The following is a 27,561-nucleotide window of genomic DNA, read 5'->3' on the forward strand; positions in this document are numbered from 1 at the left end:
AAAACTAAGAGAAACTTATGACATTAATGGAATGAGTGAGAGGGTAAAACTAAGATAAACTTATGACATTAATGGAATGAGTGAGAGGGTAAAACTAAGAGAAACTTATGACATTAATGGAATGAGTGAGAGGGGGTAAAACTTAAGAATGAAACTTATGACATTAATGGAATGAGTGAGAGGGTAAAACTAAGAGAAACTTATGACATTAATGGAATGAGTGAGAGGGTAAAACTAAGAGAAACTTATGACATTAATGGAATGAGTGAGAGGGTAAAACTAAGAGAAACATATGACATTAATGGAATGAGTGAGAGGGTAAAACTAAGAGAAACTTATGACATTAATGGAATGAGTGAGAGGGTAAAACTAAGAGAAACTTATGACATTTAATGTTATGAGTGAGAGGGTAAAACTAAGAGAAACATATGACATTTAATGTTATGAGTGAGAGGGTAAAACTAAGAGAAACTTATGACATTAATGGAATGAGTGAGAAGGTAAAACTACAAGAAGCTTATAACATTAATGAGTGAGAGAGTAATACTAAGAGAAACATATGACATTCATATGATGGCCATATCTAACACAGTAAACAGGTAAAGTATTTCCATAACAGAACACCTTGGTTAACCCACTGCACAATGCTTTGATATTCATATCTAAACACAGTAGAAAGTTACACCATTTTCATAACAGCACACCTTGGTTAACCTTTAATACAACATTTTGTTATCTCTATTTAAACACAGTAGACAGGTACAGTATTTCCATAACAGTACACCACTATCCTATTACACAACTCGTTGATGTCTAGCTAAACACATTAGATAGATTCAATTTCCTTAACAACACTTTTTTTTTTACTGTTATGCAACATTTTTGTGTTCAACTATTACAGGTACAGTTTCCATAACAACATACCACTGTTAACTAGTTTCACAACAATCTACATGTTTCCAACAACTTTTGATTCACTCTCACACAATGATAAGTCTGATGTCAAATCTAAATGGTCCATTTTCTGTAAGTTATTGAGAAGTGTGAGCTACCATTAATTCACTTTACCTATTGAACATAGTTTGTTGGTAAAGTGAGAGTGTATGTAATACACTGTGGTACTGTATTACATACAGTATATGTAATACTATACATATTAGTAAACTTCTTATCCTTATATACTGGCATTTGCAGAAAACTGTTGAGTATTGTGCTCTGTATGGAAATATTTCAGATAATAAAAAAAAGTTTTATATTATTCTTATAAAAACCCAACCAATACTGAACAAAACTTACAATTTCACTACTTCATTAACAGAAAGTTCTAGTGTTGTAAATGCAAAATAGAGGACACGTTATCTCTGTCCTAGAATATTATTAGTTTGTTACTATCAAGTTGTAATGTTCTACAAACACATCAGAGAACATGTTATCTCTGTCCTAGAATTTCATTAATTTGTTACTACAAACCTGTAATGTTCTGTAAACATGTTATAGAACATGTTACATCTGTCCTAGAATGTTATTATTTTGTTACTCTCAAGTTGTAATGCTCTATAAACACAACAGAAAACATGTTATCTCCATCCTAGGGTATCATTAGCTTCTTGCCATGAAGTGCTGATGTTATAGAATTGTAGCAGTAAACATGTTATACAGTCTTAGAATATCATTAGTTTATTGCCATGAAGTAATCATAGGTAGCATCAAAATTAAGTAATTGTATCTGATGTACATGTGAAACGAGCATAAAAAACAAAAACTAGTTATGTTGCATTGAGTAAAAATTGAAACCTTTAAAAACAACAAGAGTGTAGATTAAGTAATGTGAAATTTTAATAATGATATGTTATCGAAAAGATCTTTGAAAATGTGAGATTGCATGTAACCTCAATAAAAAAAACAAAAAAAAAAGAAATTATTAAACCTTGTCAACAACCTTATTGAAGCTTCAAATAAGTTGAATGTGATTCATAAATTACCATGTAAAAGCTGCTGGTCAGTTTAAAACCAAATGTCATGCAATTGAAGAAAATAATAAGTGTTTTGTTAGTTTATGTTCCTCCTTAATGGAACAAAGAATAAATGGAAAAAAAAAAATTCATAAATCCAGAACATCATAGTAATTAAGATGAAGAAGGCAACAGATTTCTGAAATACATCAGTGCTTTTTAAGCCTACACTTTTAACATCGCTCAACATTATCTAAAGCAATTCTCCAATTGTATCTGAGACTACAGATGTTTAAAATGTAAACAAAAACAAACGATAAAAACATGGAATTTTTAATTGTTTTAAACTTGTGTCCTTTAACTCAAAGTTATATCTTCTCTTAGTCCTTCAGTCTCCCAAAGAATATGTACAATATCACTCAATTGTTGAAGAGCACCATGGGCACCTTATGCACGCAAAGCTAATATATATCACTGTAAAAACTGAGCAATGGTAGTGAACAGTCTTTACAACAATAGGTAAATCACTATAAAAACTGAACAATGGTAGTAAACAGTCTTTATAACAATATTATATCACCATAAAGACTAAACATTTGGTAGTAAACAGTCTTCACAACAATACTTTTCAGACTATTACTTGCTTTTATTGCTATCAATAAAACATTGTAAAGCAAACAACAGTTAACACTAAAAACTATACAGTTTCTGTCAGCATCAAAGATGTATGTTAAACAGAACTTTTGATGTAACAAAAAACAGAAATCTTGCACCATGAAATAATAATGAAATGTAAGTTTGTAGATAATGAAGTATTAGCACAAAGTTAGAAAACGTGTGATACATCACCAGAAACTGTACAGTAAAAATAATAACAGAGCTAAACAAAACTTTCAGTGTGCTACAATGTTGTATGTTTCATATTGAAAGAAGCTTTTACTTCATGATTCTTGGTCTATTTTAAATACCAGTTATATTGTTTTTTATTATTTTTTCATCTATTTGCTGCAGAAATGGTAAACCTGTTGTTTTTAGTAGCAAAGCTTATGCATAAATTGACCACAACTAATATTTACCTTTACATTTTACCTAAACACACTTATGAATGGTTATGGCTTGAGAATGCAACAGAAATTAGTGTAATATTAATTTTTGGTAAAGCTCAAGTTCAATAAGGAACAACTTGTTATTCTTCACAGAATATTTGAGATACATTCTAGTTTCTCATATAAGGATAGTCCCACTCTGTTAGAGGTTTGAACGTTTCTTTTACAACTTGTGGAGAAGTCCAACGTAGAAGGCAGTGAGGACCTCCAGCCTTGTCATTTGTACCTAGAAAATAAACAGACAGTTGCTGACTAAAACTAGGTATATAACACTAACATTCACCATATAACATAAAACATAACAGTAGTTATATAATAGCTCTAAAATACAACATAATTAGGTTCCTGATGAACATCATAGCACATGACCACATTTGTAAGATGGATCATACTCAAGTGTACTTTGTAACTAACATGACCATATCTTCAAGCTATATTAAATACTGGTGTGTTATAATTGACATCACCACATCTCTAAGCTACATCAGACACTAGTGTATGTTATAACCAATATTACTACATCTCCAACCTATGTCGGACACTGGTGTATGTTACAACCAACGTACCAACATCTTAAAGCTATATCAAACACTGGTGTATGTTATAACCAACATAGATACATTTCCAGCTGTAAGATATAATATTTTCTAGTTGGCAAATTTGTACACACAGACCAAGGGTATAAAATGTACTACATATTAGTCACTGACTTCACACACAGACAAGATATATCACCCATGAGTTAATACCTTCACACACAGACTGCAGATGTAAAGTATATTACATATTAGTGATTTCATGTACACAGACATCTACAATATATACCACCCATGAGTTAACATCTTCACACACACACAGACTGCAGATGTAAAGTATATTACATATTAGTTAATGACTTCATGTACACAGACATCTACAATATATACCACCCATGAGTTAACACCTTCACACACACACAGACTGCAGCTGTAAAGCATATTACATATTAGTTAGCAACTTCATGTACACAGACAACATCTACAAGATATACCAAAAGTTTTAAAGTTTGAAACACAATTTCTTATTGAACTTTCAAACTTTCTTTTACAATAACAAGCATCTAGTTGTAGCCATAGTGTTATGAACCAACTATTTTCAGTGGTTTTCTCTGACCTACCTGAAATTCTGCCTCCACCAAATGGCTGCTGTCCTACAACTGAACCAGTACTCTTATCATTGATGTAAAAATTACCAGCTGACATCTTCAACAGTTCTGTAGCTTCTGAAATAAACTTCCTGGAAGGAAATGTTATACTAATTATATCATTGATACAAAGGTAGTACATATTACACCATCAACACAAAGGTGGTACTTACTACACCATCAACACAAAGGTGGTATTTATTACACCATCAACACAGAGGTGGTACTCATTACACTATTAACACAAAGGTAGTACTCATTACACCATTAACACAAACGTGGTACTTGTCATACCATCAACAAAAATCCAGAAATTCTTGACAGGGAACTTTAAACATGATATAATACAGAGTTCAGTATTTCTTATTATTGTTTCTAAGGATAAAATCCACTGTTAATACAGTTTCACATCACATGGAGTATTTTTTTTTCATTCTTGTGCACATGATCGACAACAGTAAAATTACTAATCAAAGTGAATAAAATGTTCAGAACTTTATCCTGATGAGGGCTAAACAAGTGTTTATGTTAGAGAACAACTTTAAAGATTTGACCAGAAGAACAAAAGTATCTACTTAATGAGATTAACTATGAAATATGTAAAAATAGCCATTGGTAAGCATAACAGCACTTTCTATTTACAGTTCATGTTATTCACATATGAACAACCTTATGTATATTATCCATTAGACCACTGTCTTGCTGCCTGCTAGTACAGTGGTAAATCTACAGATTTACTACACTAAAATCAGGGGTTCGATTCCCCTCTGTAGGCTCAGCAGATGGCCCAATGCGGCTTTGTTTTAAGAAAAACACACACACACCACTGTCTGGTAAACAACCAGAAGTTTATTATCCATCCATAAGACCACTGCCTAGTGAACAATCAGAAGTATGTTATCCCTGAGACCACTGTGTAATGAACAACTAGATGCATATTATCCATTTAACCATTGTCTAGTGAACAATCAGAACTATGTTATCCATTATACCACTGTCCAGTGAACAACCAAAAGTATGTTATCCATGAGACCACTGTCTAGTGAACAACCAGTTTTGTGTTCTCTATTAGTCATGATCTCATCAACTACCAAAGCCATAATATCAGTTAAACTATGGTCTAATAGAAAACTAAAGCCATATTATCCATCAGACTATGGAATAATGAATAACCAAAGCCATAATATCAATTAAACTATGGTCTAACAGGAAACTAAAGTTGTATTATTCATTAGACTGTGGAATAATGAACAACCAAAGCCGTATTATTTATTAGACTATGGCGTAGTAACCAAACAGAATCATATTGAATATCTTGATGACAAAAAAAAAACCACTTGAAATAAAAATGCATCTCAGAATGGTTGGTATGGGTATTAACACTTTTACTGATAAGGAGAGAACAATGTTTTGACCTTCCTAAGTCACCTTCAAGTTAGCCTAGTAAAACTGTTAATACCCATACCAGCTGTTCAGATATACATATTGAATATCTATTAGATTATGGTCTAGGCCCTAGGGTGTCAGTATTTGAGAGATAGTGAACTACCATTTTATTTTGAAAGTTTATCAGTCCATGACATTGTTTAAAGTAAAGATGAAGTTTTTGTGGAAGTTGCACAGTGTAGGTGTGAAAAAATAAAATTAATTATTTATATGAAAATTTAACATTTATAATATTACGTACTATAAAAATATGTAAAAGTGAAAACCACTTACAGACTTCTTATGTGAATGATGATGGGTGTCTAGAAAAAAATAACATGAACAACTATATTGTATGGTGTACTTAGACCACAATACTCTATGTTTTTCAGAGTCTACAACACTCTACAGTGCACATAGATCACAACATCCAAAAATGTATGTGGCTTACAGCACTTTACAGTGTATATGAGAAACAATACTTTGTAATCAGTACTTTACATAAAATACTTAAAATTAATATCTATAATACTTAAATACTTCTTCCTTAACATAATACTGCATTAATAACTTTAAAAGATGTACTGTTGTTAATAATTACTTATGTGCTACATACTGTGTTTAATAATGAACAACTTTCAGCAGTGTTGTTTATATTTAGTTATGTAACCTTTGTTATATTTAATAATTTGTATTTTTAATAATTACTTATGTGCTACATTCTGTGTTTAATAATGAACAACTTTCAGCAGTGTTGTTTATATTTAGTTATGTAACCTTTGTTATATTTAATAACTTGTATTTTTAATAATTACTTATGTGCTACATACTGTGTTTAATAATGAACAATTTTCAGCAGTGTTGTTTATATTTAGTTATGTAACCTTTGTTATATTTAATAATTTTTATTTTTATAATAACTTATGTGCTACATTCTGTGTTTAATAATGAACAACTTTCAGCAGTGTTGTTTATATTTAGTTATGTAATCTTTGTTATATTTAATAACTTGTATTTTTAATAATTACTCATGTGCTACATACTGTGTTTAATAATGAACAACTTTCAGCAGTGTTGTTTATATTTAGTTATGTAATCTTTGTTATATTTAATAACTTGTATTTTTAATAATAACTTATGTGCTACATTCTGTGTTTAATAATGAACAACTTTCAGCAGTGTTGTTTATATTTAGTTATGTAACCTTTGTTATATTTAATAACTTGTATTTTTAATAATTACTTATGTGATACATACTGTGTTTAATAATGAACAATTTTCAGCAGTATTGTTGGTTATATTTAGTTACATATTGTATAATTTTGTAATAACAGAATTGATGTATTCTCAGATATGTTGTAGTTTACAGATAGTTATGCATGCTTGGATTTTGAACTGTGCGAAATACATACTGATAAACTATTTTAGCAGCTAAACCCAAAGTAACAGTTATATTTCACTAACTTGATTGTAGTTATGGTCACTTTTTAACTTGATATATTTATACATTCAGGAAATTACTGACTCATCTGAAGCAAAGATGGATCCAGCAAGTCCAAAAGGTGCTGTCTCACAAGTTAGTCTCAGAGCTTCCTCTATTTTCTTGTCTGGATACACAAACACTGTAAGCACAGGTCCAAAAATCTCCTCTTTCATGATCCTATCTTCAGGGTCTTTAGTTATAACAACAGTAGGCTCTACATAATATCCTGTCCTTGAAAACAAGAATTAAGTATCCATATGACTGTAACATGCTAAAGAACCAGTTTAGAATACATGATAACAAGAGTAGGCTCTATGTAATATCATTTTCTTAAAATCAAAAATTAAGTATCCATATGAGTGTAATATGCTGTAGAAATAGTTTACAATGGGTGATAACAATGGTAGGCTGTATGTAATATTCTTTTCTTAAAATCAAGATTTAAGTATCCATATGACTGTAACATGCTAGAGAACCAGTCTACAATATGTGATAACAACAGTAGGAAAAATTTTAGTTTAATACATATGTGTTAAACTGGTCATGAAGTAAAACAATGGTTAAAAATTCCACTTCTGACAATAAGAAATGACAGTCTACCAAATTTAATTAATCAATTAATCAAGAAGAAAAACATTTTTCAAAATATATAAAAAGTTTTCAACAATAAATAAATAAACTACATTTATACATAGTAAATATATCAAATATTTAGATCTTAACACCGAAAAGATACACGAAAATTAAATATCAAAATTGACTTCAACTTTTCCATTGCCATTTCAAACACTGTAGTTTCTACACATTGTAAAATCCTGACCTATCTAAAGATGTGAAATTTAATGGAAGATACCTGCTATCACAGTTTCCTCCATCTAGGATCTCCATGTTGGAAGAAGATTTAGCATAGTCGATGTAGCTCTTGATTCTGTTGAAAGCTTTCTCGTCAATAACGGCAGACAGAAATGAGTCATATTCTAGAGGTGATCCCAGCTTTAGCTTTTTCCTAGTCTCTAATAATCCTTCTTTTATCTGGAGGAGATGAAATTGGAGAGGTATTTAAACTTGAACTTGCTGGAAATTAATTTAGAAAGAAAGTGAAATTATTGATTATTACAATGTGTAACTTATTATTGTCTACTTCTGTTACTTGAGTTCAAATAGAGTATGGAACAATGTGTAATTTATTATGGTATGCTAATACTATCCAATGCCAAATGGACTTGGGAACAGTGTGTTATATATTATGATCTACTTCTGTTACCTGAGGCCAAATAGACTCTGGAACGATGCGTTACTTATTATTGTCTACTTCTGTTACCTGAGGCCAAATGGACTCTGGAACATACATTCTGGAACATGCTGAGCATTTCTGTCCTCCAAATTCAAATGCTGACCTTATAGTGCCATTCACCACAGACTGGATATGAGCACTTGGATGGATAAAATGAGAATTCTTTCCACCACATTCTGAAATACATGAAGATGTATAATATTTATGTCATCATCCAATCTTATTATCATACACAAAAAACAATAATCCCTCTTTCTCACTACATAAAAATCTCCTTGATATGCATACAGCAGCTAGAACATTGAAAGAAATATTGTTTAAATGATAAGAGTTTTTCTGGATGTCTCATGAAAGAGGAAATTTTTGCAAATATTGTGTGTTATGGTAGCAGCCCTAGTCCTCTACCAACATCTTGTTAAACATTTAATAACTTTTGTCATCAGTTTGGTGTAACTTTTTAATATGAAAAAACTGAAATGATCAAATCTCTATTAGTGAAAGATATATTCCGAGTAGTGATAGATAATACATGGTGTCCCAAAATTAATATACCAAAAAAGAAGTCAAGGAACATTTGTTTCCAAATTCTGATAACACATTTTCCAATACAGCTGTAGGAATGGAAAATACAACATCAGAACAACGTTGATATGAAGTTTCAGTTTTTAAGACTTTGTGATCTCTTATGATGGACCTCTGTTTTCAAAAAACCTAAAAAATAAATGTCCATGGGAGAACTTCAGGGATTTCTTTTGGTATTGTAATTTAACTCAGAAACAAGGTCAGTTCCAAAAGCTGCAATAAAACATATACATAGATAATATAGAAAAATTATATAACTAATAACAATAATAATTAACTTCAATAAAACTTGCATGTCTTCAGAAGACGTTTTGTTTTATAAAACTTACATGTCTTCAGAAGATGTTTTGTTTTATAAAACTCACGTCTTCAGAAGATGTTTTGTTTTATAAAACTTGCATGTCTTCAGAAGACATTTTGTTTTATAAAACTTACATGTTTTCAGAAGATGTTTTGTTTTGTTGTCTCAAATAATAAAATAGTTTATTTTTAATATATTAATTTTGGAACACCCTGTATTGTTAGAATCTACAAAAATCCATGAAAATAATCTACTCATGTTTAGACAACATGTTAACTCTCCTTGTACAGACTCTGTAGTTTACACCAACCTTGTAACCCTAAGTGATTGTTGAAGTTTCCATTGTGTAAGTTTCAATACGTTTTGTATATCTTCGTCAATTTTTTCAAGCTGTGAGTAAACATTATATGTCTTTTGTAGATGCACAAATAAGAATTGTTTAATTGAGAATTATTAAGAAAAAATTATCTGTGAATATAGGAGTCAGAATAATGACTGCTCTAAGTCAAAGTGAGTTTTTATGTTAACATAAAAAATACTTTCATGTCTGAAAATTTCAAATTTCATTTGCATAATATCTAAAACCTCCTAAATAAATGTCAAATTATTGTTTTCAGAGAAACTTTTATATTTTATCTGTTACATTCTCCATCCTAAATTTATATGCATTTGGTCATTTTTGACCAACCCTGTAACCACCATAAAACTTTCAGAGGCAAAAAAAATGTGGTATAAAATGAGTAGTACTGTTGTTTCTTTATAGTATTGACCATGAAGTTTAAAAGACACTACCTGAGAGTTTCTATTTCTAATCTTTTCACATCTATTTTCCATGTTTATTTTACCTTTAGCAGCTGAAATATAAACAGGAATTGTCATTCCTGTCATTAGAGTATTTAGGTGACACTATAATATGACTCTTTTGATGGCAAATCAGCTCATTTGGTGGAATTACTAAACGTTCCTACACAGTTTATGTTAATCTTAGCTCTGAGAACACTGTGGGAGATAATTTATTTATGGTACAATGGTTGCAATAATAATTGTCTAAGGTAACAAAAGGAAATGTTTGTGATACTTAGGTTTAAAAAATACCAGTTATATTCAGACCAATCACTTAATCAACAGATGTTAACATTTGCAGTAAAACTCCTGGGTTCCCTTTAAGCCAACTACAAACAACTATAAGATTTATTAAGCTTGGAATGTGTTCATTTTATTGGCTATATATATTATTAAATTTTGAATTATAAATTCTGATGTGATGGCAGTTTTATTGATATAAACAAATGATAAAATTGTTTAATTAGATTTTGAAAATCCCTATTCAAAACATTATGACATGCACCCTTTGTGTGTAAAGGAAGAGTTAATCAGTGTAGATACTCTAAACATGTATGTGTATGTAGCCACAAGACAACATGTTAATCAGTGTAGGTTCTCTAAACCTGTTTGTGTATGTAGCCACAAGACAACATGTTAATCAGTGTAGGTTCTCTAAGCCTGTTTGTGTAGCCACAAGACAACATGTTAATCAGTGTAGGTAATCTAAACCTGTTTGTGTAGCCACAAGACAACATGTTAATCAGTGTAGATGCTCTAAACCTTTTTGTGTAGCCACAAGACAACATGTTAATTAGTGTAAATAAATTAAACCTGTTTATGTAGACACAAGACAACACATTAATCAGTGTAGGTAATGTTAAACAGTTTGTGTAGCCATAAGACAAGATGTTAATCAGTGTAGGTAATCTAAACCTGTTTGTGTGGTCATAAGGCAGCATTTTAATCAGTGTAGGTAATCTAAACCTATTTATGTAGACACAAGACAATACGTTAATCAGTGTAGATAATCTAAACCTTTTTGTGGAGCCATAAGACAACATGTTAATCAGTGTAGATTCTCTAAACGTGTAGCTACAAGACAACATGTTAATCAGTGTAGGCAATCTAAACCTGTTTGTGTAGCCATACGACAACATATTAATCAGTGTAGGTAATGTTAACTTGTTTATGTAGTCATAAGACAACATGTTAATCAGTGTAGGTAATCTAAACCTTTTTGTGTAGTCATAAGGCAACATGTTAATCAGTGTAGGTAATCTAAACCTGTTTGTGTAGCCACAAGACAACATGTTAATCAGTGTAGGTAATCTAAACCTGTTTGTGTAGCCACAAGACAACATGTTAATCAGTGTAGATGCTCTAAACCTTTTTGTGTAGCCACAAGACAACATGTTAATTAGTGTAAATAAATTAAACCTGTTTATGTAGACACAAGACAACACATTAATCAGTGTAGGTAATGTTAAACAGTTTGTGTAGCCATAAGACAAGATGTTAATCAGTGTAGGTAATCTAAACCTGTTTGTGTGGTCATAAGGCAGCATTTTAATCAGTGTAGGTAATCTAAACCTATTTATGTAGACACAAGACAATACGTTAATCAGTGTAGATAATCTAAACCTTTTTGTGGAGCCATAAGACAACATGTTAATCAGTGTAGATTCTCTAAACGTGTAGCTACAAGACAACATGTTAATCAGTGTAGGCAATCTAAACCTGTTTGTGTAGCCATACGACAACATATTAATCAGTGTAGGTAATGTTAACTTGTTTATGTAGTCATAAGACAACATGTTAATCAGTGTAGGTAATCTAAACCTTTTTGTGTAGTCATAAGGCAACATGTTAATCAGTGTAGGTAATCTAAACCTGTTTGTGTAGCCACAAGACAACATGTTAATCAGTGTAGGTAATCTAAACCTGTTTGTGTAGCCACAAGACAACATGTTAATCAGTGTAGATGCTCTAAACCTTTTTGTGTAGCCACAAGACAACATGTTAATTAGTGTAAATAAATTAAACCTGTTTATGTAGACACAAGACAACACATTAATCAGTGTAGGTAATGTTAAACAGTTTGTGTAGCCATAAGACAAGATGTTAATCAGTGTAGGTAATCTAAACCTGTTTGTGTGGTCATAAGGCAGCATTTTAATCAGTGTAGGTAATCTAAACCTATTTATGTAGACACAAGACAATACGTTAATCAGTGTAGATAATCTAAACCTTTTTGTGGAGCCATAAGACAACATGTTAATCAGTGTAGATTCTCTAAACGTGTAGCTACAAGACAACATGTTAATCAGTGTAGGCAATCTAAACCTGTTTGTGTAGCCATACGACAACATATTAATCAGTGTAGGTAATGTTAACTTGTTTATGTAGTCATAAGACAACATGTTAATCAGTGTAGGTAATCTAAACCTTTTTGTGTAGTCATAAGGCAACATGTTAATCAGTGTAGGTAATCTAAACCTGTTTGTGTAGCCACAAGACAACATGTTAATCAGTGTAGGTAATCTAAACCTGTTTGTGTAGCCACAAGACAACATGTTAATCAGTGTAGGTAATCTAAACCTGTTTGTGTAGCCACAAGACAACATGTTAATCAATGTAGGTAATGTTAACTAATTTGTGTAGCCACAAGACAACATGTTAAGCAGTGTAGATTCTCTAAACCTGTTTGTGTAACCACAAGACAACATGTTAATCAGTGTAGATACTCTATACTTGTTTGCATAGCTACAAGACAACATATTAATCAGTGTAGGTAATGTTAATTAGTTTGTGTAGTGACAAGACAACATATTAATAAGTGTAGGTAATCTAAACCTGTTTTTTAGCCATAAGGCAACATGTTAATCAGTGTAGATTCTCTAAACCTGTTTGTGTAGTGACAAGACAACAAGTTAATCAGTCTAAGTAACCTAAACCTGTTTGTATAGCCACAAGACAACATGTTAATCAGTGTAGGTAATGTTAACTAGTTTGTGTAGCCATAAGACAACATGTTAATCAGTGTAAGTAATCTAAACCTTTTTGTATAGTCATAAGGCAATATGTTAATCAGTGTAGGTAATCTAAACTTGTTTGTGTAGCCATAAGACAACATGTTAATCAGTGTAGGTAATCTAAACCTGTTTGTGTAGTGACAAGACAACAAGTTAATCAGTCTAAGTAATCTAAACCTGTTTGTATAGCCACAAGACAACATGTTAATCAGTGTAGGTAATGTTAACTAGTTTGTTTAGCCACAAGAGAACATGTTTATCAGTGTAGGTAAAGGTAAACAATTTATGTAGCTACAAGACAACATGTTAATTATTGTAATCTTTTCTTATGAAAAGACTTTTGAATGATGTATTAAATATACTTTAATTCCAGTAATGAGTATATTATTTGTCTAAGTCTGAAAAACATTTATGTTTTCTTTATGTATTTTATGATGCTATAATAACAAATAACATACAGGAATTATGACTGATCACTACACTTTAAGGTAAATAAAACATTTTGAAATAAATAAATAAAAACAATATATTTTTGTATAACTCCTTAATTTGTCAGCAAGTATTTTTTTTTGGCCCTGGGCTTTTGAACATGTGAAGGCCCTTTCGAGAGAGAACCTCTCCATGTAATACATTTATAGTCATAGGTTGGGGCCCCTAATTAGTGTGAAGCCCCTGGCTTATTTTTAGAATGATGGCATCTATATGGATAGTACCAGCAAAGAAATTTAAAGAAACTACTCTTATATCTTATATGTAATGGTATGTTAACAGGAGAGAACTAGTGATAATATAAGAAGATAAAGTTAAGACAACCATCTTGTTTGTAAGAAGTTGTGTTAACAATAATTATGTATCAGTTGAACTTCATATTGTAGCAGGTAATACCTTGAGCCACCCACTAATGCTTATTAAAATTGAGAAAGTTTTGTTAACACAATTTCTGTACGTTAGTGTTTTTTTCTGAAGGTAATCTTCACCTGTCAACTGAATTCTTTAGTTGAATACAAGATCAATGTATCTAGTCTTCAGAAGTTTAAAAAACACAACAATCTTTTACATTCTGTGAACTTACCACCAATAAATCGAGGAAAGTTGTGATACTTTTCCAGGTTTTGGGCTGTTTGTTTCCATAAATGCTGGAATGTGCTACAACAAATATTAAAAGCAAACTTCAAATGGATGACAGGCTTTTCTACATAAAGAAATTCAGATTATAGATTAAAACACAATATTACATCTACCTGGACAAAACTTTGTATCACTTATCAGAGCTATAGGAGCATTATCTGTTGTGATCTCTCAGTGTTGAAAATGTTTATATGCTCAAAATAGTAAGTAACCCTTAAATATATAGTTTATCTGCTTACCTACCTATAAGTAATACTTGTAATGAGTCAATTCGTTATTGTACCAGAGCTACAAAAGTTTTGAAACCTTATAGAACATATTGAACTTTCAGTTAGAATAGACTCTTGCATTAACTGAAAACAGTTCAAACGTTTTTCAAATTTCAGTAATAAACTCAGAAACAAAATAAAAAAATTCTTTCTCATCAGTTCTGAAACACACAGTTTTTTCATTCTTCTATTTTTTTAAAGTCTTGAACATTTCCTTACCTCAAAGAAATGTATAAAACAAGAATGTATAACAATTTACCCCACACTTCCAGTAAAGTTAATCCCAGCTAACTGCGGGGATGAACATATGGTATCACCAAAGATGGGTCCATTGGCAGTCACAAAGTTTATAACTCCAGGAGGAAAACCAGCTTCTCTCAACAGCTGGTAGGTGATGTAATTGGATAAAACAGATGTACTTGATGGTTTCCAGACCACAACATTTCCCTACACATATATATTAGTAACACTGTTAACTTTTAAGTCAGTAGATGGAAGAACATGTCAAATTAAAAATTAAGTCTAACATATCAAGTACAGTTACTTTACTAACTACAATTACATACTTTAAAACTATAGATGAACAAATTGGTATGTTTTGTTTGGTACAAAGTATTTTGAATAACAGTCCATTGAATGTATAAGAGTAAGTTTAACTGGCATCAAAAGATACAGCTCATGTTAACTCAATGATTAAGTATACTCAAAACAACATGCATTATTTCTAACATGAACTATACTTATCCAGTGTGGATTAGTTTCCTCGGTGAGAGTCATTTGTAATGATAACCCTTATGCTGACACAATTTTAGAGTCACTACAAATAAATGATCTCTCTATCTGTGATATTTGGTAGAATTAAATGTGTTTGAGTTTTCCATGTGGAATTATTTACTAAAATTCGATTATTATTTATATTATTTATTTATTGTTACATAATTTTACAATGATTATATTGATAAAAATTTACCAAAGTTTCAGTAGCTGTTTTTTTTTAAACTGTGTGAAACTGTAGTATGTATTTTATCAATATTTTCAAGCAGTAAGAAACTGTAGTGTCAATTTTAACAATAGTTTAAAAGTATTGTTAAAATATACACAGTGGCATCTAATATAAGATATCCTCAGATTTTGTGACCGTATTATCTACTTTAAGAATGCTTTAAAATTACTTGAAACAATAAAATCTCACTTTAACAATATATTTCAGATGTATGAAACAGCAATGTCTAATTTAAGAAAAAAATTAATTTAAATAATGTCTCACTTTAACAATATATTTCAGATGTATGAGACAGCAGTGTCTAATGTAAGAATACCAAAATGTCTAACAATAAAAATATTCATATTAAAGCAGTTAGTACAAACCATTAGTGTAGGATTGGTAGAAAGGTTTCCCCCGATAGCTGTGAAGTTAAAAGGTGACACTGCAACCACAAATCCCTAGACAAAAGAACAGCCTAATTTCTTAAAGTGACCTAAAATTTTTCTTAAACCAAATAAAGAAACCTATAAAAAAGTCTGGCAGACAGAATATCAGGCTTTATTTTGATACGGGCTGGATTCTTTAATTAAGTGTCTGTAACTTCTCAACACATTTCAACAATAAACAAACAGCACATAGTACATTTTTTAAAAAATAATATATTAAAAATAAGTCAAAAGTATATACAAATGTTCTTTACATTGTTGGATGTCACAGTTATATCCAGTGATTAATTAATTGTCTCCTTTTCAACAAAGTCCACACAAACTGGTTCATTTATTTTGAAATACAATTGATAAGAAAAATTATATTTCTCCATTCTTGTTATTACAGTACTTTCCATAATAATTTGAATTTAGAAACTGTCACTATATTCTATTTATGACTAAACCTATAATCACACAGTCTAGATATATTTGGATACATATTTATACCCCAACATGGACTTTTAATGTTCCATGTTATACAAAATATTATGATAGAATGATACTCAAATAAAACAAGGAAAAAATTTAGAAGGTCTCAGTAACACAACACAATACTATAATAATCACTAATTCATAACTGCTGAACTGCACAAAGTATGATTTGTAAATGAACCTGTGATAAACTGTTGCCTCTAGAAATAATTAAATTTAACACTCATACTAGTTAAACTATCTAAATCTAACAGTTTAACTAGAAACAGCCCTTATCTACCACATAAAATAATTATTACTTGGATAAAGCAAAGAATCATACTTCTATAACATTCACTCACATTAAACACTATGTAGGGTATAGTATGTACTGCACAGATAACTTGGACTGAACACTATGTATGGTATAGTATGAACTGTACAGATATGTTGGACTGAATATTAATTGTGTGTGATAATTAATTGTAATAATTTGGATAATAACTATGATGGAATAATAATTCCTAAAAGATATATGAAGTATTTACTTGAGTTCAATAGCAAATAGAGAATGTCATATGGGGAAAGGTAGAACTTGTGGACAATAATGTAAGCTTAATGATGTATAGACATTGTAATTGTGATAATAATCATTCTTTTATAATATATTAATTTATGAAACAATTTCATCACATTCACTTGAAAATTAACATGAATAATCAGAGATATACTGTTTCAATTTCCTTTTATGGTATATGATAGTTACTTTTTATTTTAGAGTTTCACAATCTCATTAGTGTCATCTTTTTCTGTGTCCTGGTCTTACTGCATCCATCCTTACAAGGTAAGTTATAATAATACATGTAGATCAGAAGTAGTTACATTTATTTGTTGAAACATTTAGGAAGATTCAGTCAAAATAAGAAAATAAATGTACGTTTACAGGATAATGTGGTGTAATGTTTATTTGTTGCAAGATTTCAATGTGTGGATTAGCCAGTAAGTACCTCTTTGGGAACATGTTTCTTCTATGAGTTGGAGAGAAGTTTCAATATTTCAATGTGTGGATTAGCCAGTAAGTACCTCTTTGGGAACATGTTTCTTCTATGAGTTGGAGAGAAGTTTCAATGTGTTTTTATCAGTGAAAAAGATACTAAATTATTGTTTTTCTAAATCTCCCAAAGACATTTATAGGGTGTGCTTTACACAGATACACTTAACTGTCCTATTACCTCAATTCCTCTGTGTCTGAAAGTATTCTTTGATATGGTAGGAGAAGGAGATAGTGGCTGATATTTTGTTAGCTCCTAAAGAAATGAAATTATCCAAGGGTTAGAATATTGTTGCAAATTAACAATAGCTATAACACTCTCAGTAATACCTAAACTACATGTGATTATAAACTGAAACTTTAAACAGAAAGTACATGTACAAAAAACTTGTGTATACAAAAATTCCACAATAGAAATGACCTACATGAAAATAAATAATAGACTCTGTAGTAATATGATCATAAAGTATCCGTTGATTATAATTCATATGTAATGTAGTTAATTTATGTTAATTGTTGGGTATATCATTAACAAAAATCACAGATATGTTTCATTTATATTGAACCTGTGGTTAACCAGATATACCTATTATCTATAATTTGGCTCAACATGGAATTTTTTACCCACTAAACATGAGCTATCATATATATGCCAATTTTAATATATCAATTTTATTTATTTTAAATATAATTTTAAAAAAACAAGTTTTTGGTCACCTGTCACAGATTATGGGATTCAAAACTTTAATATTTGTTAACATACATAATAACTATTGGCAGAACATGTTAACCTACATAATAACTATGAGTAGAATGTATTAACCTACATAATAACTATCAGAAGAACATGTTAACCTACATAATAACTATTAGTTGAACATGTTACTTACCTTTGCAAAGTATGCATTGAACCTGAAGAAATCAGCAAGTTCTGCAGCAGCATCAATTTCTGCTTGAATTACAGTTTTACCCTAAAACATATTATAAATACCATAAAAAAATTATTTTTACATTTAAATATTCTAAGAATCAACCCAGCAGCTCTTTTCAAAATTACAGATCCTGTCTAGCAGAATTTGGGGATGGGTCTGTGGAAGGGAAAATGGTAATATCTGCTAGATATTTCCAGTTGGGCTAGAGTAACTCATACACAATACAATATAACATAAAGCTAGGTTAACTCGTATGCATGTACTATGATATAGTGTAGGATAAGAACCCATATGAACTGATAGATTGACAAGAGGTTAGCATTATTTGTCCCTCCTTCTTCCTTTTGTTAGCAGGCTGCTTGCTACTCACTTTAACATCCACCAGGATGTAGGATTTAATATCATAATCATGGTTTCATGAAAATCTTAGATTCCAGGTGGCAAGTCATCTTTCCTAAACTCTCACCATTTTTAAGACAGAAGCACTTTTATATCTTAATACTAGCCAGTGTACATCTGCATTTATTTTCTTTGCTATTAAAAATGGCTAAATGGAGCGCATTTGTTACAACTACTATTTTTTACTAATGAAGGTTTAAGCAACCTTCCCCAACCTAACCACTTCTTCAATGAAAACAATGTTTAACAAAAAGATCACATTAGTTATGAGCTGGTTAAGAAACAAAGAATGATAAAACTTCTTAACCCAGTAATATTTACCAGATGTTTTTGAAAAGGTTCAAGTGCTTCTATTTTTTATACATCACTGAAGAGTGGGCAGGTATCAGAGGATTAGAAGTTGGCTGATGTCATTCCTCTTTTCCAGAGAAGTAATACAAATTTTTCCAGTAATTATAGACCCATTAGTCTTACATCAATTGTGAGGAAAGTTTGATATAAGATACTTTATAAAATAATTCAACAAAGTTTTGAATATTGTAGGATTTCAGTTGTGAAAAATTTCACATTACTGTTTTTTTGAGAATTTTTTAAGAGGTTATTGTTTATATTGATAATGGTACAAGTGTAGATATTGCGTATTTGGATTTTCAGCAAGCATTTGACACATTCACCAAAAAAGCTTGTGTAAAAATCGTTATATTTGTTGATTTGTGAAGGATAAATTAGATGAACACTCTCTGAAGGAAAGAAAGTAAAGTATTTTAATGAATGGAGTTTAGTCAGAACTGGATTAATGTCACATGTCAGGGTTCAGTGTTAGGACATCTCTGTTTATATCAACCACATAAACAGAGGAATTGTCGATAAATTTCCTAAAATTGCTAATAATATAAAGGTCTTGAGTATTGTTGGTTGTGGATGATGCTACTGATATACAAAAAGATTTAGAACACTTAGTGAGTTAAATAAATAAATGACAAAATACTTTTAATTATAATAAATGCAAGGTAATTCATGTGTGATATTACAATTATAATATTAATCAGAAAAACCTTTAAAAGTGTTACGGAAAAAAGACCCATGTGTGTGTTCTGTTTGATCAGTCTCTTACAAATGGCATGGTAAATAGGTTTTAGGTTATATCTATAGAAATGTTGAATACGAATCTAAATAGGTTACAACATCATTGTGTAGGTCCCTAGTTAGTCTGCTTTGAACAATTATGTTCAGTGTTGGGCTCCTGACCTCAGATAGAATTTTGATTTTTGGAAATGGTTCAGGGGAGGGCTACTAGAAGATCTCAGAAATGATTTTTGCTTGAGAAAGGAAAGTTAACACTGTATGTACATTATTGTTTTCAACAGTAACAATGGTAGGACTATGATTACTAATATAAATAATTTTGACAGGATCAGAATCATCCTCACCAATGACAGCTTTATGTTGTGAGGACAGTAAATTTAAGGAAAGCTTTGATAAATATTTGAATAATAAAGGATGACTGAGCTTTTTTTAATGTTTAGTTAAAGGGATAGGATGGGTTAGATGGACTCTTAAATTTTATGCAAGTTTATGTATGTTAGCTGATGACTTACCTGCCCTAGCATCGTTGTTGCATTCAAATCCATGCGATACTTGCCACTCACAAGGTCAGCTGCCTTCAGCAGAATAGAAATCCTCTCCGATATTGGTCGTGCTTCCCATTCTTTTCTTGCTTCAATACTTGAATCAATTGCTTTTTGAACAATATCCTATATGTAGAATATGTATAGTGTAATGTCATACTAACTTAGTGAGCCATGATTCACAGAAGTATTGAGTGACAGTATATTAAAATCTGTTCAGTTAGCCAGTTTTGTATCTTAAATTTCTGCCTCTTGTCTCTGTATACTTTTTGCCTTAACTTCAACTCCTTTATTAAATACTATTTTCATACATTAAAACAGTTTTAGTTAAGTCCAAAAACTATATAATTTACTTGTGCTTGTCACCCTTAAGTTCACATGAGTACGTAATATGTCCTTGAGGAATATGGACGTAACCTTCATGTACTTAAGATAAAAGTACATTCCAATGGAGAACTGTTCTATCAACTGTACACTGCTATTTAAATTAATCTAAAGAAAACTATTTAAGTATGTTTATAATTTCTAAAACAAGTTTTATGAACTTACTGAAGTTGCCCCGTAATATTTTGCTATCTTCTTGGAGTGATCAAATGGCTGAAAAATACAACAATTGCAATTATCAGAATTTTCTGTTTCTAGTTGAATGGCAGATATACTCAGTTGTGCATTAAATGTTATACTTGTATTTTATGAACTGTTACATGCTTACTTCATTAATTATTACACTAGTACTTACTAGCTGATAACATTCATACGTCATTGACTGTTGCATCCATACTTCTCTTTTCTCAGTTTTCACTAATTTCAGAGGAAAATGGAACCATCACTACAATTCCTATTGTAGAAACTAAAGAAATGTATTACTTAAAAGTAGGTCAAATATTACATTCAGTTCAAGAAGAGAGATCTGATTGAGGGGTTTTAAGATCATTGTGGGAATTGAACTGTATTCAATATATGTGTTGTAACATGTTCTGTTGGTGAGAGAATAATTTGGTAAAGAAATACTCAAACTAATGCATGCCCAACTCTCATGTCGCTTCCTTGTAAATCAGTCAATAACAAATATGATGACTCACTTTGCGTAACTCACTAAATAAATCACAGAGTCACTAACTCCCACTGTTTAACTCGCTCATTGACAGTGAACTGATTTAACTCACCTAGTCTGGATTTGTATACGAAGGTAAAAATTCTACAGAGGTCTGCTACAGTTTTATGACTTCTACAGAGGTCTACTACAGTCTCATGACTTCTACAGAGGTCTAATACAGTCTCATGAATTCCACAGAGGTCCATTACAGTCTCATGAATTCCACAGAGGTCCATTACAGTCTCATGAATTCCACAGAGGTCTACTACAGTCTCATGACTTCCACAGAGGTCTACTACAGTCTCATGACTTCCACAGAGGTCTACTACAGTCTCGTGACTTCCACAGAGGTCTACTACAGACTCATGAATTCCACAGAGGTGCACTACAGTGTCATGAATTCCACAGATGTCCACTACAATCTCATGAATTCCATAGAGGTCCATTACAGTCTCATGAATTTTCTAGATTTCACCAATTACTACTTAAAACTCCCTTTAGTGAAATAAACATAAAATTATATTAACTTAATCCACAGTAATTCCCCCTTCCTGGATTGTTCCTTGAACATTCCTAATGCACAAATAAAATGGTACTTTATGCTTAAAATCAAGTTATTGCTTACAACTAACAAAACAAAACTTCTGATATTTTATTCTACCATGGCTAAACTGTACATTCCCCAAGTATCTTTGAGAATTTTCTCTTAGAAGTTCATGGTATGCAGATGGAATTGCCTCTTGTCCCTTATTACAATTTGCTGTCACATCACTAAGGGTATTCTGTCTAGGTCAAATGAATCCACTGATGGCTGTATCCTTGGTGACCTTTTGGAAGTAGTCTTGAAATGAACCCTGAATTTCTCAGGAGATTCAAGGAAATTCTTCTCTGATGTATTCCTTTGGTTATTTTCTAACTAATGTACTTTTAAATAGAATCAGAGTAAACCAGCTTGGACTATTTGTTCTCTAGATTTTTTTAAAAATCCCATCATTAATTCTTTTCAAAGCTCTATATTTCTATCAACAGCTTCACTCTCTGTTAGGGTGAGGGTGATACACCACTATACCAGTATTATCATCATAGTAAATTTGTGATTTATTACTAGTTAATTTAAGCCTTTCCAGAGTGTAACAAGAATAGTGTTCATTAGTCTCTGTGTGTGTGACTCTGCTGACTGATACTCTTTAGATGATGACTAGAATGGCATGTTTTAAGTTCTCTCTGAATCTCATTGATGATGGTGTGCTGTTTTGTGTACTACCATTAGCTAGCTTGTAAGTAGTGTTGGAAGACCTTGATAATGTTTTCTGATGTTTGTCCAGTAATAGATAATTCATTTGAAAGTACTTGATTTTTCACTATTGTAGAATGGATAAGTGGATAAATAAATTCTGAAAGAAGTTCCCACTGATGAGTTTGTTAGGATAAGAATATGGTTCTGGTCATTAGATAAAGTCCATCACAACAATGATAGACAACCAAGAACATTAACATAGTTAACATACTGTTGTAATCATCCTTCCTCTTGGTGGTCAGGACATTCAACTTGCAATGTGCAGGTCAAAGATCGAAATCCTCATCACCAAATATGCTCACCCTTTCAGCCTTGGGGACATTGTAAGCAACTGTCGATCCCACTACTCATTGGTAAAAGAGTATCCCATGTATTTGTGGTAGGTGATGTTGAATAGCTACCTTCCCTTTAGTCTTTTGCTGCTATATTAGGACAGCTAGCTCAGGTAGCCCTTGGGTTGTTTTGTATTAAATTCAGAACAAAAGAAACTATACTCCCTGTAGTGTCATCTTAGCACTTATGTGCCAAATGTTAAAGGTTGTAGAGATTATAGAGTACTTTGAAATGTAGAGACTGGAGATGTATTGGTTATAGGCATTAAATCCTATTTCAAGCATAAGTCCTCTTGTAAATATAGCAAATTCTATTGTACCCAAGGCATGTTTGTGTTAAGCTCATAGGAAATGGCCATTTGTCGCAGGTTTTCCTGCATCTTGATCCATTCAATAACTGGTTTCAGCCTCATGTCTTTTACCTGAACATCTTTCAGTTGAGTGCTATACCACATTAGTTCTGTTTAATATCACTTGTGAATGTCACAGTACTTTTTGTCATCTTGACTATCTCTTGCTTCTCTCTTTTTGCAATGTTTGTATTCTTTGTTAATCCTTCTGGTTTGTACAATACTTTATTGTATAATTTTCCATATCGTACTTATGATGAATTAATCTTCATTAGTTGGGTATGGTAGCACAGAAGTTATAGTTAATTCTTTCTTTTATTTGTGTATTGGTTGTTCACAATAAGCAGTGTACAAACATTTGTTTTCAAGTAATCTGAGTAGAGGGCAAGCTATTTTAGAAACTGATTTTACAACATGTGTTAACAAGAGCATAATCTCATACAAGTTCTATGGTCTTGGTCAGATCTAAAAAGATTCGATCTAAGATAAGAGTGTAGGCACTGTCTTTCTCTTATGATTATGTATTCACCTACTAATGGTACAATTTGCAATAATTGAAATTCAGATAAAGTAATGATTATTCAACCAATGCAAGTGCTTTGTGAGGTCTTCCTTTGGGGAAATTTCATTGAAATAGATGAGTACAATGTCCAGTATCAATATTATGAAATATTTAAATAATTCAGCCATCACCATGAAGTTTTGTGTAGAAAGTGTCTTTACATTCCATGAGCATGTTACATATTCTATGATATTCATTAGTAGCAAGACTTCAACAGCTCAGGCCATAAACCTCTTTTAAGTTAGTTGGTAAGGTTCTTTATATGAAAGTTTGACATCAGTCTTCACACATCTTGGTTCAAGGGTGATTACTACTGAATTTCTACACAGCTTCACATCTTGCAATGCCACCTGTAGACATGAATTGAATTTTATTGTTTGTTGCATTCCTAGTTCTAATGATGATATACGTGTTTCTCAGATCCACAAAAATTCTTGCAACAAATCTCCTAAAATATGCTGAAGTGTTTGGTTTTATTCTACTCACCAGATATAAATTTATTCCTAATAAATCCAGATATGAATATTTCACTTTTTGATAGTTCTATGACTGTTCTTCTTATTGTCACAGGAAGTTCAACCTCTGGTGTAGTGATTGTGTTGCAGTGGACAGAAATCACCCATTTATAATCTATAAATTTACTTGAAGTAGGCCTAATCTTGCACCTATAAATCTGTGTAACCCACTATTCACATTCTGTCAATGTATTTGCTCTTATGTATGTTTGTTTTGTTTTGTTTTTAAATTTCGTACAAAGCTACACGAGTGTTATCTGCGATAGCCATCCCTAATTTAGCAGTGTAAGACTAGAGGAAAGGCAGCTAGTCATCACCACCCACTGCCAACTCTTGGGCTACTTTTTTACCAATGAATAGTGGGCTTGATCGACACATTGTAACGCCCCCACGGCTGAAAGGGCGAGCAGTGTTGGTGCGACCGGAATTCGAACCCACAACCCTCAGATTATATGTCGAACGCCTTAACCCACCTGGCCATGTCGGGCCCTTATGTATGTGCTACTGAGAAGCTTCCCACTATAAAGAAGGCTTCCAACTTTCCTTTTCCACTTAATTTTTGCAATGGTCCATCACCTTTCATTATGTTTGGAAACAGTTTCCTGTTTGTTATTCCAAAATTGGATTAAACAGTTGTTGACATAGAATAACTATTACTCAACATATTTCCCAACAAAATCCATACATTTGCAGACTTATTTCTTCATATAATGAACTTCTTATCTTATTTATGGCAGGTGGAGTGTGTCCAGCTGGACTCAGCTCCGTATGTCCAGCTAATTCTTGTTTTTTTATGTCTGTTCATCAGCTCTTTGTTGATCCTTTGATCTGGTTGAGCTTGGAGACTCATTTTATGGTATTGTATCCTGGCTCATTATCAGCCATTGGTCCTTCATAATCTCTCCTTTAATAGACACGTTTCTCACAGTATTAACGGTTCTCTTTCTTTTTGGCATCCTTTAAAAGTTGTTTTTGTTCCATATAGGTTTTTTAATTTGCAGTTCTTGGCATTAGGCCCTTTAATACACATGTGATCTCATAATTTACTTGATCCATTATGTGTAACTAGTTGCCTTCTTGGCTATACAAGTATCAAGGGAATTGAAGTTTCAATAATAGATTTGATGATCCACTAAATTACAGATGCTGATGTTAGTTATTTATCTATAATTTCAATGGATTCTAGTTCCATCATGAACTGAAGAACTTTCTTTGAAGGTATACAATCCTACTTTGCTTCAGCTAATTCACATATCCTCATCTCTTATGGCATCTATGAATTGTTGAAATGCCAATAAATTCATCATTTTCTTGGAGCATTTGGGTAAGATAATTGAGCAAGCCTTTCCAAATCTTCCACAAATTTGACTAAAGCATCTTTCCCTTGTGCTCAGCTCCTAGAACCATGCTTTAGATACTTCCTTTTGTGTGTCATTTTAATCCTGTAAATGGAATCGGTAGTGACATAGCTGGAATAGTCCACACAGATCTTGCAGTTTCCTTTGTATAGATCAAATAGTTTCTTCAATTCCATGTTTAGGCAGATGCCGGTATAATCTATAAAGTTGCCATTTCATTTTCCATTTTTGTTTTACCTCTTTGGTTTTGTTCTTACATCAGTCTTGTACTTCAATAATATTTTTGTTGTAATTCCTTGTACATCTCCAACAGATTCGTGGATCTTTTCTTCACTCAGATTTATTTGGTTGTAATCCATTTTTAAGTATTGTGTATTTAATTCCTTCTAAATTTCCATTTCTCATCTCTTAATTTTCTACAATTTTTTCTTTGCGCGAAATTACAAACAAACAAACGAACAAATAATAAAGTTTATTAAAGGCTATGTCCACTGGTAGGCCCAACTTCATAAACAAGTTTCAACAGAAATTCGGAGACTAATAAATGCCTAACTCGCAAATAATGTTCAAGAATTTCATTACTTATTGATTGATAACGAACTCGCTTACTGAATCGCATGTGAACAAACACACTAAATCTGTTTGTCTCTCTAACCAAAACTAAACTGATTAACTGAATTAGCTCTCTCTCTCTGTATGGATATTTGGGTATTAATGTTTGTCTACCCAGGATTGTCAGGTTTCGTTAACCTCTTCCTACAGGTTTTGGTTTTTCAACTGTCAAGCGTATATATATATATATATATATATATATATACGAGGGCCAGAGTAACCCGCATTTACTCAGGCCCCTTTCAGGGCAATATCCATGCATGATCTATACGTACAATTGGTGCAAATAAAACATTTCTCTTATAGTTTTATAGATTATTTGTACTTTCATCAGTTAGATATTAACTAGAAAACATTAAAAAATTGTTTTGTAATTAATCTCTAAACTAATGTGGAGTCTAGTTAATAGGTGGCGCTTTATTATTATTTTATTTATTTATTTTTATTTAGAAAATATATATTCACTGGGGAAAGGTGCTTAGGTCTATTACCATCATGTAAACAATACCTGTCAAGTTCGCTCACTAGTTTATTTTTTCTCCAATTTTTATTAAAATAATTTATTGTACTATGTGAGAGTCTATCTACTACTGTTTCGATATGTGCGTATTTATGCATAAATTCGAAAGATGTTCTAGGTACTTTATACGCTGTTGTGAGTAATGAATTTTGATTTGTTTGCAGTTTTGTTTGAAGTAGCTTTTTTTGCTTACATTTATCCACGCAGGAGATGCATAGCCAGTGACGGATCTAATGTATGTTTGATATACGTATTTTCACAATGTTGTCTGCCGTAGCTCCACTGTTTTTGCCAATTAGACTCATAGCATAGTTTGTTCTTCGCCAGATTTTGTTCTAATTTTATTTATGTGGTTTATCCACGTAAGTTTTGAATCAAACGTAAGTCCTAAGAATTTTGCTGGTGTGTCAATCTGGAGTCGTTCACCATTCATGTAGATCTGTGG

General features: G+C 31.6%; 1 protein-coding gene across 1 annotated transcript in view; it reads right to left on the reverse strand.

The window, feature by feature from the left end:
• Positions 1-2,577: 2,577 nt before the first annotated feature.
• LOC143230644 (delta-1-pyrroline-5-carboxylate dehydrogenase, mitochondrial-like) overlaps positions 2,578-27,561 on the reverse strand; it is a 29,160-nt gene continuing 4,176 nt past the window's right edge. The window contains exons 3-14 of the mRNA XM_076464516.1: positions 21,024-21,071; positions 20,445-20,600; positions 18,406-18,486; positions 17,697-17,771; positions 15,949-16,023; positions 14,840-15,027; positions 14,256-14,329; positions 8,471-8,619; positions 8,003-8,181; positions 7,192-7,380; positions 4,215-4,333; positions 2,578-3,284 (exon numbers count right to left, since the gene is read on the reverse strand). Of these exons, the coding sequence (XP_076320631.1) occupies positions 3,169-3,284; positions 4,215-4,333; positions 7,192-7,380; positions 8,003-8,181; positions 8,471-8,619; positions 14,256-14,329; positions 14,840-15,027; positions 15,949-16,023; positions 17,697-17,771; positions 18,406-18,486; positions 20,445-20,600; positions 21,024-21,071 (1,449 nt within the window). The 3' untranslated portion in view covers positions 2,578-3,168. The remainder of the gene's footprint in view (positions 3,285-4,214; positions 4,334-7,191; positions 7,381-8,002; positions 8,182-8,470; positions 8,620-14,255; positions 14,330-14,839; positions 15,028-15,948; positions 16,024-17,696; positions 17,772-18,405; positions 18,487-20,444; positions 20,601-21,023; positions 21,072-27,561) is intronic.

Source organism: Tachypleus tridentatus, chromosome 10 (assembly GCF_004210375.1).
Source record: "Tachypleus tridentatus isolate NWPU-2018 chromosome 10, ASM421037v1, whole genome shotgun sequence".
NCBI classification, from domain to species: domain Eukaryota; kingdom Metazoa; phylum Arthropoda; class Merostomata; order Xiphosura; family Limulidae; genus Tachypleus; species Tachypleus tridentatus.